This window comes from Myiozetetes cayanensis, unplaced genomic scaffold (assembly GCF_022539395.1).
Source record: "Myiozetetes cayanensis isolate MyiCay16 unplaced genomic scaffold, myiCay2020 scf20-37, whole genome shotgun sequence".
Classification (NCBI taxonomy): domain Eukaryota; kingdom Metazoa; phylum Chordata; class Aves; order Passeriformes; family Tyrannidae; genus Myiozetetes; species Myiozetetes cayanensis.
The window spans coordinates 16,223,402-16,236,091 of NW_026087412.1; the positions used below are offsets into that span (position 1 = coordinate 16,223,402).

The 12,690-nt window shown below is 51.2% G+C and overlaps 2 protein-coding genes and 1 long non-coding RNA gene across 28 annotated transcripts in view; 2 read left to right on the forward strand and 1 right to left on the reverse strand.

Moving 5' to 3' along the window:
• Window positions 1–6,863, forward strand: part of MAPK8IP3 (mitogen-activated protein kinase 8 interacting protein 3) — a 74,468-nt gene extending 67,605 nt beyond the window's left edge. For all 25 annotated transcript variants that reach the window (XM_050317013.1, XM_050317014.1, XM_050317017.1 and 22 more), the window contains 4 exons: window positions 1,169–1,207; window positions 2,841–3,020; window positions 3,274–3,417; window positions 3,977–6,863. In XM_050317013.1, coding sequence (XP_050172970.1) covers window positions 1,169–1,207; window positions 2,841–3,020; window positions 3,274–3,417; window positions 3,977–4,098 — 485 coding nt within the window. In that variant the 3' untranslated portion in view covers window positions 4,099–6,863. The remainder of the gene's footprint in view (window positions 1–1,168; window positions 1,208–2,840; window positions 3,021–3,273; window positions 3,418–3,976) is intronic.
• A 1,565-nt stretch (window positions 6,864–8,428) lies between these two features.
• MRPS34 (mitochondrial ribosomal protein S34) lies at window positions 8,429–10,435 on the reverse strand. The gene is made up of 3 exons (XM_050317782.1): window positions 10,089–10,435; window positions 9,964–10,006; window positions 8,429–9,136 (listed from the first exon to the last, which is right to left on the reverse strand). Exons 1-3 carry the CDS (start codon window positions 10,404–10,406, stop codon window positions 8,859–8,861), a joined length of 639 nt encoding a protein of 212 aa, XP_050173739.1. The 5' UTR covers window positions 10,407–10,435; the 3' UTR covers window positions 8,429–8,858.
• Window positions 10,332–12,071, forward strand: LOC126641269 (uncharacterized). Of its 2 annotated transcripts, XR_007629224.1 has the most exons (3): window positions 10,332–10,385; window positions 11,390–11,555; window positions 11,680–12,071. It is a non-coding gene; the product is annotated as an uncharacterized LOC126641269 (long non-coding RNA). The 2 variants fall into 2 exon arrangements; XR_007629223.1 differs by lacking the exon at window positions 10,332–10,385 and having other exon boundaries at window positions 10,839–11,555.
• Window positions 12,072–12,690: the final 619 nt, after the last annotated feature.

The window sequence follows — 12,690 nt, forward strand, 5'->3', positions numbered from 1 at the left end:
TTGAATGAATGTAACCCATTTAAAACCAAGCAGGTATTTGTTTCTGCTTTTTTCAGTTCATTTGAAGCTATTTCCTCCTTGGGGGGACATCTCTACCGTCCCTACAGTCTTCTTTTTAGAGCATGACCTTGACAGAGCAGAGTGATATGAACTGACTCTATAGCTACTGTTAAGCAGGAGAAACAAAGCTTTAGAAATTGTAATAAGTCTCCAAAAGGAGGCCGTGGGATGAGAAGTCAACAGGAAGATGTCCCTGGATATTTCATTTTGGCACAGACATCTCCATAGCAGTATTTTCCAGAAACTGACCTTAGAAAAGCTTGATTTACTCAAATTAGGGCTCAACTATATCAGTCAATTAGAAACTGGTATCATACACCAAATCCAGCCTGGGGAGGGGACCCAGCAGTAGGAGTAAATAGGTGCATCTCCAGAGCTGGAAGTTTAGTTGAAGCTCTTAGTAATCCTGTTCTGTACCTGCTCATCAGCATCTTATTTTGACAGTCTGTTCCAGATCACCATGGGGGAGTAGGATTTGAGGGTGATTGCAATTGCTTTCAATAGAAAGCAGTCAAATTTACGTTTTCTCACCACTGCTCACAGGAAAGCTGAGAAGCAAATAGCTCTTGTATAAAAGGAGCAAACCTCTTGTAATCCTCCTGGAAGTCAGGGATGGTCTCCTCTGAGGCTGGTGGAGCTGGATGTGCCTGGGGCTGACACCAGGAGGGCAGTGACACAGTCCTCTTCGTGCATTGCAATCTCAGTCTCATTTCTGAGTCCCTGTTCTGAAGCCCATTCTGCCTTGAGGCTGCTGTCCTTAATCTGAGTTAAGCTTTTTCTCTGCTGTCAACCAGTTGCTTTACCTTTGGGTGTTCCTGTAAAAAAGTGCTAAGCAGGAAGGTCTCGCTAGGAATGTAGCAGTGGATCCTTGTGACACAGTCCCTCTCCCATCTCAGATACCACATTTGTCCCTGTAAGGTAAGAGCCAAGTAAGCAAGAACAGTGCAGGTGTGAACTATATGAGAGCTCCTGTGGTGGTTTCTCTAGGTTTTTTTTACTATTTCTGTTGCCCCCTGAATTGTCTCCCAGTAATCACCTTTTTCTTCTCTCCCCTCCTGCCCGCCACTTCCCGTGCCCCTCTGTGTTCCCATTCCCTGCCTGTGCCTAGCTGTAGTCCTCCACCGAGGCCAACTCCTTGGGCTCCGGGGTAAGTCCACTGCCTCTTCTCCTCAGCTCTCACTCCTTCCACGCCCGCCCCCCTTGCAGTCGCTCTCCCACCCTTCCATCCTGCCGTTCAGCTCTCCATCCATTGTTCCTCATCGCTCTTTAAGTCACACTGGAGAAATGCAACCAGAGACAGTCATGTAAATATCCTCATTTCCCATAGCTACAAACATTTTTTCCATCTCATCAGCCATCCATCTGGTTTTTTTGTTTTAAGAGTAATTTATTCTTCATCAGTGGTTCCCTTGCTATGGTAGGTCAGGTTTGAGATGGGGACTGGAGAGGTTCATTCAGTCAGAGGGTTCCAGGAAGCAGGAGTAGAGTGTTCTTCCAAGGTCTTCCTTGGTCATCCTTGTTTTTCCAAGGATGTTTCTCTCATCAGTTGCAGGCCAAGGGCAGGAGGTGCTGTGGCACCTGCTGGCTGTGAGCCATCAACCAAGATGTTTAACCCAAGAGGAGCTGATAAACATGAAGAACTGCCTGGCTTTGTTCAGAGCTGAGTCCAAACTGTTTAGTTTGCTTGCCCAGCTAAGACAGGGTCTGAGTTCAAATTTATGCCTTTCCAGGGTGAGAAATTAGGGCTTTTTTTTCACTCAAAGAAATATATATGGCTGTCCAGAAGCACTGTCAACACACCTCCTCATTTTAAAGCATCTGATATTAGTTGCAGTAAAAAGCCAGATACTGTACACACACTGATTCTCATTCCTCCATCAAAGTATTTGTACTTGTGTTGCCATCCTTACTTGAGCCTGATAGTGAAAAGTTTCCTTTGTTTAGATTACTTAATAACTGAAGTCCAGCCCAAATCAAAATACAGAACTACAGATAATTAATGAAGCAATCAAGCTTCATTGAAAGCTGCCTGATTTTAGTACTGTTCCTGTTGTACTGATGTGGGTGTATGCAGAAGGAAAGCATGTGCTGTCCTAGGCCCTGAGCACTGGTCTCTGTTGCTTGGGGAGTGGAAGCTTTCACATTCTCAAAGCCTGGACATGAAGGATGCAGGCCCCTGAGCTCACCTTGAAATCCTTGGTAGCTGTGGATGGTGAACATGTTTCAGATATTCATTGCTGGACTGGTTTGATGTTCTGGTGTCATGGTTAAATCAAGAACTGAGGAAGGATCTCACTTCACTTCTGTGATGGCTTTGACTGGGCCAAGAGGCTTCACCAGACCCAGAGACTGCTTTCAGCAGCAGGTGTGCTGACAGCTGGGCATGAGCAAAGGACTTGGAAACTGAGCAACTTCACCAATCCAGAGAATAGCAGTAATTCTCCTCTAGGTGTCTCTGGGAACAGTGGACACCTTTGGATACCCTGCCGGGTACAAAAGACCAAGGTTGATACTGGGACAGGGTGATTTCTGGAGGCTGGACAGAATCACTGCTGGTGAGTCCTTCACTGGGACACCAGTCTAGCTTGCCCCAGTCTAAAAGAGAGGTACTGTGTAATCTAGTGTGGTCTTCTCCATCACATTATTCACACAAGATCTTTAAGAGACCTGTGCCTTTAAAGGTTTTCCTTCATGACCCGTGAGTTTTCTCTTTGATTGAGTCCCTTCTGTAAAGGTGACTCAAAGGTATCACTGATGATGTTCTTCCTCCCTATCCCCAGCCAACAAGACCTCACCAATCTCTGGAGAGGGCAGCCGCTCTGGCGGGGTCATCCACGTGTATGGTGATGACAACAGTGACAAATCTGCCAGCAGCTTCATTCCCTACTGCTCCATGGCTCAGGCACAGCTCTGTTTCCATGGACACCGGGATGCTGTCAAATTCTTCGTCTCTGTGCCTGGTAAGGAAGAGCAGAGCCCTTCCTCAGCAGGGGCTTGTTCCGCCAGCCCCTCTGTAACGGGGCTGGAGCTGCTCTGCAGCAGACGGAGTGCAGGCCATTGCTGACACTTCATGTGGCTCACACAGGGGTTTGAGCTGCAGCGACTGCCAGGTTTGTCCAGCAGAAGGAAATGGTCTGCCTGGCGTGTCTGTGCGTGTGTGAACTGCAGGGGGGCTGAGCAGAGGCACTCACAGCACCTCTGTCCTCTCCCCAGGCAATGTCCTTGCGACCCTGAACGGGAGCGTGTTGGACAGCCCTTCGGAGAACCCCAGCACGGCGGCCACCGAGACCGAGGGGCAGAAGCTGAAGAACGTCCTGGTGCTGAGTGGAGGAGAAGGGTACATTGATTTCCGGATCGGTGAGTACCTGTGGTGGGAGGCACCTGGAAGGGGAGAGGGTGCATGGCTGTGGCCATGGAGTGAGGCATCGCTACTGTGGGGAGCCAGAGCAGAAAAACCCCGCACTCTGTTTCTCCTGCGTCTGGCTGTGAGGAGGGATAAGGATTTTCCTTGCACAGTGCAAGGCTGCCAACCTCTGCCCTGTGCCTGCAGTGCCACATGGCTGTGTGGATGGCTCTGGAAAGAACAAACCCATCTGTGCCACTGGCTCCAAATGTTGCTGCCCCACTGGGATCACCCATGCTGCTGAAGGTGCTCTGTGTGTAAAAATTGGCTTCCCTGAAAGGCAGGGTGGTTTTTGCTGCTGCTGGAGTTGGTTTGTCCCATCCGTGCAGTCCAACTTTGGAAAAGCATCATCTTGCTGTAGTTGTTCTCCAGGCACAGAGGAAGGTCTCAGCTCATGGTGTCTGTTGTCAGACTGCTTGGACTTAACAGTATTGGCCACTTTGGAGTATTCCAGAGCAGTGCACTATGGGATTTTCTTTCTTGCCATTTTTACTCTCTGTTTTCTCTCTCCAGGGGATGGGGAAGATGACGAGACAGAAGAGAACGCAGGAGATGCCACACAGGTGAAGCCAGTACTTTCCAAGGCTGAACGGAGCCACATTATTGTGTGGCAGGTATCATATATCCCTGAGTGAGAATTCCTCCATCCCCACGATGTAAGTGTCCCTCCTCCCGCCTGAATGCCAAGATGTACATACAGAACGCCTGCATTATAACTCCTGCTGGAAACTGACCCCAGACAACTGCAACGGCTCCTGCCTCAGACTGTGACCCCCTTGGAACTCGCAAGCTTTCATCTCGGGCCCGTGCGCTTTCGGCAGGGTTGGATTCTTGTTCTGCTCTGGAGCTGGCATCTACAAGGAGAGAAACAGCAGCACATCTTGAAGTGAGCTTGGAACCAGGACTGTGGGAAGCCTTTGCCCAGCTGGAGGGGGGTGGCTCAGGTTCTCAGGCAGGTTGCTTCACTCCCACCTGCATGAGAAAGAAATGTGTCCTCAGGCATCCCCTGCAAAGCACTGGTGGTGAATCACTTCTGCAGCACCCCAGCAGAAATCCCTTCTAGTTCACCAGTGAACTCTCCACCTTAAGCACAGAGTAACATCCCCCGGTCTGAGAGGAGATAGGTCCAAGGAGCCCTCAGTAGAAAGGAGCATTATGGTTTGGGCAGCCCTTCTGCTGCTGGGCTGGAGGAGGCACCAGCACCATTGCTGTGGGGTTCACATCTTCCATCCTTGCAGTGGGAAAGTCCCCTCCTCTGCTGCTGCTGCTGTTGCCTCAGCACTTGTGTGCTGGGTGCCTGTGTGTGTCCCAAGAGGATTGTTTGGTGGCCTCAGGTGGCCAGTGGGTGTTTGATTGTGGAGGCCACATGGCTGTGGTAGCAAAGGGGTACTAGAACATTGCCCTTTCAAGAGCAGAAAAGGCAACACCTAACTCCCCCTTCCAAAAATGCCAGGCAGTAAAGAACTCCTTAGCTGGTTCTGAAAGGTTCAGAAGAAAGTTATCTCTGCATTGCATTCGGTGGCTTTTAAAACATGGGTGGGGGTAGATGGTGATCTGCTGTGAATTCTGCATTAACACATTGACATTGCCTTGACTCAAGGCTATGTCCCCTTCCCAGGAATTGCTGGAAGGAGATTGTTTTCACAGGAAAACAGACCAGCTGTGAGTTAGGAAAGACTGGATATGCAGTCAAGGTATAGAAAGGCTGTGTCTCACCTGAAGTCACACAATCACAGAAAAGGGAACTGAGGAACTGGGAAATCTCAGCATCTTTTATCTAACATCTTTTATCTAACACTAACTGTGTTAGTAAGTAGTTCAAAAAGCTGGAAATTTCTGACTCCTGAAAAAAATTGACAGCCCTTAAGAGAAGTGGGGATGGCCCTCCCTGTGTAAACACTGCTGGGCAGATGTGCAAAAAAACCAGGGCCAGGGAGAGTGGTTTTGAGCTCAAAGTGTAGAATGTGGCAGCTCCAGGTGTAGAGGCAATGGTGTGTTCCCCCTTTCTGTCAGCGCAGTCCCATCCCACAAGGTCAAGTTCCGTGTCCCCAGAGCACTCCCTTCTGAATGTGCAGGACTAGGACAAGTCACAGTTGTTACTGATGAATTTTGAAGCTCCTGGTGGTCATCTTGTTTCTTCCCTGAGCTGTGCAGCACTCTGGGGTTCTCATGGACATCCTTATGACAGTTTGGGGACAACTGGGCAAGCCTCCATCTCCCAGAAAGCACACAACTGTGTCCTGTGCTTGCTGCCGTGGACCAGGCTGTTCCCAAGGCTTGTGGTCTAAAGCTCCTGCTGTGCTGCAGGGATGCCATATATCCCAGGTGATGCTCTAACATGTGGCACCTCTGCTGATGATGCAGCAGCACTGAAACGATTTTTGGATCTGCAGTTCAGGAAAGGCTGGGGCAGTCATTGCCCCTGCAGGGAGGCAAGCAGCACCTCTGGTGAACCTCAGCCAGCCACAGTGGTGCCCACACTGCCTGTGAGAAATGCTGGTGACACACCCACACCGCTGCTCCCCCAGGCAGGAATCCAGCTGGAGGGAGCCTTCCAGGCATCTGCACACTGGGCTCTGTGGCTGGCACTGGGTTAAGGGATAGCTGGAGTCACCATCTGCATGTGGGGGGACCTTTCAGCAGGGACATTTCACTGGGGCACTGCTGACCATGCCAGGCTTCTAATTCACTTTCCCCATATGCTTTCTGCTAGGAAGAGCTCTTTGGGTCCCAACACAGAGTGCATTGACGTTAAGAATATAACATTTAAAGCACAGATTCCACTGTCATGTAACAGTTAGGGCCAGGTAAACTTCAGAATTTGGGCTAGTTGGGGGGCGGGGGGGGAAGGAAAAACCCCTGCTAGGGTCCAGTTCCTTCACTTTGTCAACTCTTTTGTAGGAAAATCAGAATTGCAACATTTGTACTTCTGTTCTGTATCTGGTTTGAGCAGTTGAAGGGATATCACTCAGTCTCCTGTCACCCACTGGGCTCTGGCAGCATGAGGAAATCAGTCTGGGACCTCTACCACCAGGTTCCTTTCCAGCTCGGTGCATGTTTTCCTCCAAGAGAAGCACATGGCCCAGAGGGGCAGCTCCAGAGGGGAGACCCAGCCTCTGCTGGCAGCTCCTGCAGCCTTGGGTGGCTGCTGGGCATCAAGGTGAGAACTGACTGGCTTCAGCACACTTCCCTGTCATATCTCCACTGTGATGTATGTAAAGTATCTTGTATGTTACAAAAGGATTTTAAAAAGTGTCTTAAGGCCTGTAAACTCCGCTGTTTGGTCTGAAGATGGCATTCTGTAAAGAGCCTGCTGTATGAATACGTTCCCATGCTTTGTTCCCTATGCTATCAACAACAAACCATATCTGTTCTGTATGTAATAAACGTGTTAACATCAGCTTGAGCAGTGCACTGTGTTCCTGTGAAAGCACTGGGATTGCTTCTCGGTGTTTAAGGACATTTAAAAAGGGTGGGAGTGCAGTTCAAGTGTTCACCGTTATTGAGCGGTTTAGCGGCAAGAAATGAGGTGTGGATGGCTCACAGAGTTGCAGCAGAAGGGGCTGGTCCAGCAAGCCAAATGCAATCTGTAGCTTCTGCCGGCAGCAGAAATAAAGGGTGGAAATTAAAGGTGGAACAGCTTCAGAAATAGAAGAGCAGAGAAGCATCTATCTGCTGGCTAGCTGCAGCTTCTGTCAGGGTGGCCCCTTCAGGTGAACTGCCAGGATTAACACGTCAGGTCAGCTTTCAGCGCGGTACAGGGCGGCACTTCACAGTCCCTTGGGCATCTGCGACAGACACTGTGGGGAGGGAGCTCCTCAGCTGCAGCAGCACTTGGACACCTTCATATTTATTTTGTTGAACTGCCTTAGTTCAAGGGCCGTACGTGGCAGTGCACGAGGGAACCACCTCCTTACGACAGGAGCATGTTCTGCCCTGAGCAGGGGCCCTGAGGTGAATCTCATCCATGACCAACGCCTGCACTGTGGGGCAGCACAGGTCAGGGTGTAGTACAACTGGCAATGCCTCCAGCATTAGTGGGGGCATCTCAACCACAAAGTTTGGAAACAGGTACTGGGACCAGTCCTGCACTCCTGGGGCTGCACCCTTGAATAAAGCCAGGAGCGGTTTGAGCAGTGCAGACATCTGGTACCCATCAGATGGGTGGGTGAGGAAGCAGGTCACTGCCAGCATCGCTCAGACAACCTCCTGTACTGGTAAATGATCTGTGAGGTAACTGTACAGGTTTGGGAGGGCCAGCAAAGCTCACACCACAATCTGGGTGTGGAATCCAACCTGTGGCAAATGGGCTGTGCAGCTTCCTGGAAGGGACCTTCACCATTGGGAAGGCTCCCAGGCTGCCCAGGGTCCTGTGAGAGGACACCCCTTCCCCCAGGTGTTCTGAGCTCACCAGGACAGGACTGTCCTGATCATTACCACCCAGACCCCCAACTGTACAAGGGCCCTTTCCTCCTATGGCCCAGGAGCCTCACTTAAACATGAGTTGGGGCCCTCAATATGCCTGTAGCTGTGTCTGTCCCCAGATGTTCCTGGATGGACCCCTTGGACTTGGAGGGGCTCAAGTAGATCATCTTCAGAGGTCCCTCCCCACCCAAACTGCTGGATGCCTCTACACCTTATGCTGTATCAGCTCTATTTGCTTTTGCTCCTGGCTGGACTCCCTGGTGCACCCTGGTCATTGCCTTGTCCAGGGCTGCTGGGGGATGCTGTGACCAGACTTGGCTCTGCCCACTGTGGGTCTGTGCTCCCTCAGGAAGGCACTGCCTGTTCTAGGGCTGTGTTCAGATCCCAGCCATGCAGTACAGAGGACTAGACTGTTCTACTCATCCCATTTCACACCCACAGCTCTCTCCCTCCTTGCTCATTTGGTAAGCTAATGGCTCTGCATTTGGCCCTCACAATAATCTCCAGGCACTGAAAAAAATTCCCAAGTTTTCTTAGAACTGTGCTGCAGAATTAAGACAACATTTATTTTCATTTGCAGATACATTTCTTCACAGTTCTGTGAAATACTGTGATGTTATCAGTCATTTCTCTGTGATTCATGCAGGACCCAAATTATCTAAAAAATGTTGTCAAAACACTAATTTTCAGGTTATGAAGAAAATTATGCTCCAAAGAACTGCAGTTGGCTGACAAGGAGCTGTGTCCGGGGAACCAAGAAGGTTCCTCTGCTGACTGAGACCAACATTATGGAAAAAGAGTCAGCATCTTCCCTTTGAGATGAAGTGACTGTACAGGGCTGGGGAGAAAGCCAGGAAACCTGGCTACCCCCTACCATGGTGGGCACAGGGCTCCCTGAAACAGCCCTGTGCACTGGGCTTCTAACGGGCAGTGAGAAGCACGTGGGAAGCTCGGGACACAGAACAAGTCTTTATACAGGTGTCCCTGTAGCTTTTTTCTTTGCCCGTTCTTGGGGAGTGGCCAGGATCTTCTGCAGATCAATAACTGGCTCCTCTGTGACCGGCTTTCCCTCCTTCTGCCACTGGGCAAGGATCATGGCTCGGAGCAGCGGGGGGTACGGCAGGAACCGAACAGTCTCCTCTGGCACGGGGGTGAATTTCTTGAAGGCCTCCTCCTCGTGCTTGGGCACCACACGCCAGTCATGGTACATGACCTTGTCGATCTCCCTCACTTCCTCTTCAGTTTTGCCTGGGAAAAGATGAGGAACACAAGTGGGCAACACTGTCACAACCAACTTCCAGGAAACACAGCATCTCTTCAGCACCCAAAATGCTACAACAGGTAAATGGAGTTTTCAAAGGGTTGAACAGGATCTCCCCTGCTATACTATGGGATCTCGCTTCTGTCCTTGGAAATCAAAACAGAAACAGGCTGAGAGGACTACAGGCAAGTTGTTCCAGTACTATTGGTGATTCCCTCCCTTAATCCAAAGTGTCATTCCACCTCTCTCAGGTTCCATTTCTATGGCTAAAGAACAAGAGTAATTTCTCTCTACACTGATGAAAGTTCTCTGGAAAACTGAGTGTTAAAAGCTCCCAACAACTTCAAAACCTTTGAATGAGAACTACTTCAGTAACTCCCACAGGGGACAATTGTATACATAATACAAAGCAGCTCTAAAAAGGGAAATCCACTCATTCAAGCATTAATCAAAAATTTCAGGAACACAAGCTGTTTGCCACTGTAGCTTTTTAGTGAAAATTTTACCCGGACCACCCCCCCTGTGCTCATTCTGTGTCTTGCCTTCAAAGTCTCAGAACAGTCCGTCAGCTCATCTAGCACTGCTAGTGCTGCTGTTCCCCAAGGTCATCTTGCACTGGCTCTCCCACAGCACTCCTCGGAAAGACATTCCGAGGGAGCTAGATCCCAGCTTTTGAAACTAAAAGAAGGGGGAACGTCTTTTCCCGTTCGCAGATCTGAGAAAAACACAAATTCCCCAGGCTGGGAGCGGCCGCGGTTTTTCCTGCCGCACTCCCGGTGCTCTCCACGTGGGTGGGAAAACGAGCCGGTCTTACCTCTGAAGGTGAGGTAGCCCCAGGCTCTGCCGTGGTCCATGTTCTGCAAAGAAAAGCGGATGGCGCTGAGGGCAGGGCGCGGCGGGCGAAGCTGCCGCGGGGCGGGGATGGGGCAGGGCGGGTACCTCGGCCGTGTAGTCCGCCTTCACCTTGGTGATGACCCAGTAGCAGGGTTCGTCGTGCGCCCACAGCCAGGACTTGCGGGTGACAGTGCGGCCCACGCCGAAGCGCGGCAGGCGGCAGAGCAGCGAGAAAAGCCGGTTCTCGTTCCGCACGTCCTCCCAGGCACGCACCGGCAGCCGCTTTTGCGTCAGCGGCCGCCGCATGGTCTCGTAGTCCAGGGCGAAGCGCTGCGAGTCCCGCGGGCGCTCCTTCAGCGCGCGGTACTCGCGGATCTTCTTGGCCATGGCGGCGATCGGACGGTGCAGCTTCTTGCGCGCCATGGCGGGCTGAGGGAGCGCGGCCGGGCGGGGCCGAGGGGAGCCGAGGGCAGCCGAGCGGGGCCGGGCGCGGCCGGGCGGGGCCGAGGGGAGCCGAGGGAAGCCGAGGAGGGCCGGGCGGGGCCGAGGGGAGCCGAGGGCAGCCGAGCGGGGCCGGGCGGGGCCGGGCGGGGCCGAGGGGAGCCGAGGAGAGCCGAGGGGAGCCGAGAGGAGCCGAGGGAGGCCGAGAGGAGCCGAGGGAGGCCGAGGGCAGCCGAGCGGGGCCGGGAGGGGCCGAGGGGAGCCGAGGGGAGCCGAGGGAGGCCGAGGGGAGCCGAGGGGAGCGGAGAGGGGCCGAGGGGAGCCGAGAGGAGCCGAGGGGAGCCGAGGGGAGCCGAGGGGAGCCGAGAGGAGCCGAGGGGAGCCGAGGGAGGCCGAGGGGAGCGGAGAGGGGCCGAGGGGAGCCTGGCTTGGCTGTTTGAGATGTTTTGTGCATCCGAAACAGCGTTTGGGATAGAAAAAACATCTGGTTTTGAGGAGGTCCAGCTACTAGGTCAAGGAACATTCAAAAGCCTGGGTAAAATCAGGGTTTGGGACGATTAAGGAAAGGTTGCAGTTGTGCCCCAGGTCGTGTAGCCGTAAAATTAAGAATAATTATTAGAACTGATAGCCATAGAATTTATGTTTTAGACTAAGCATTTTAAAGGAGGGTGCTAGCCGTAGAACTCATGTGTTTTAGTAAGGTTGGAAGTTCTCAAGGGAAAATGCGTAGTTTATAATTTCTTGTGAATCACAGAATCAACTGGGTTGGAAAAGACCTCTGAGATCATCAAGTCCAACCTTTGACCCAACACTACTTTGCCTACTTGACCATGGCACTCAGTGCCACATCCATTCTCATCTTAAAAACCTCCAGGGACGGTGAATCCACCACTTCCCTGGGCAGCCCATTCCAATGGCTGACCGCTCTCTCTGTAAAAAATTTCTTCTTAATGTCCAACCCAAAGCTTCCCTGGACTGTGTCTTCTTGTCCTACTGCTGGTTCCTGGGAGAAGAGACTGACCCCCACCTGGCTCCACTTTCCTGTCAGAGAGTTGTGCAGAGCAACAAGGTCTCCCTGAGCCTCCTCTTCTCCAGGCTGAACGACCCCAGCTCCCTCAGCCTCTCCTCACGGTACTTCTGCTCCAGTCCCTTCCCCAGCCTCGTTGTCCTTCTTAGGACCTGCTCCAGCACCTCAATGTCCTTCCTAAATTGAGGGGCCCAGAACCTGACACAGCACTCTTCCCTTTTTTTACAGGCAAGAATTGTGATAAAAACAGAGATGGTTCTTGCACCTGTGAAGAAACAGATGAAAAGCAAGAAAGAAGACAAACCACATCCACAAGACTGGGTTAAGGCCTTGAGCCAGTTCCAGAAGGGAGGAAATCTAGGAGTCAAGAGAAGAACATAACAAGAAAGATGTTGATGCCTGGCACCAGGGGTCACTTTACGACCTCTGAAGCAATTCCAGGGAGGCATATGGTGGGTGGAAAATAGGGTGGAAGAGGTGAGGTAATCCTTGAATGTGTAATTAGAGAGTTGTATAAAGTTATGGAACCTGTGTGGTTCGTAGTGCACCCTTAGGAATTTTTTTCTGATACACCTGGTGCTGGAATAAACGTGTGCTTTTTTGGCTTTCTGTACTCAAAACGAGTCTAGAGAGTTTCTTCTCTGATTTTTCGGCATCAGTCAGAGTCAGAGGCTGGGCTGTGAGCAGCAGACAGGCTCAGAACTCCATTCCTGGGATGAGACAAAGTCTGTCGAGCAAAGACTGCTCTCGCTACACTTTTAATGACTGGAGTTTAAGGAGTAGAAACTGTGTGGGTCTGGCTATATCAGCCCCTGGTAAATTAAATCTGACAGCAGAGTTCTATTTTTCTCTTTGAACCTATATTTTATCTTAAAGGAACCACACCAGCTCCAGCATTGCTGCAGAATCCTTTATTGAAGGCATTTGGGATATGGAGTGGGTTTTGCCAACAGCCAAGAGCAATGTGTGGAAACAAAGCAGTGTGTGCATGTGTACTACACACAAAACAAGTAAAACATGCATTTAAAAGGCAGTTAATGCTCTTAAAACAAGACTAATATGGTGCATCTCTCCTAAAAAAGCATGGTGGGGGTAGGAACAAGCGGGATGCAACTAACTAAGCTGAGAAACACCACTTAGGATACTTGTCCTCAATTCACCCAGATCTGAGGGGAGAGCAGAGCAGTTACACCACTCATTACAGGGTGCAGGGTGGGGAGTTTATACCCAGGGCTGTGT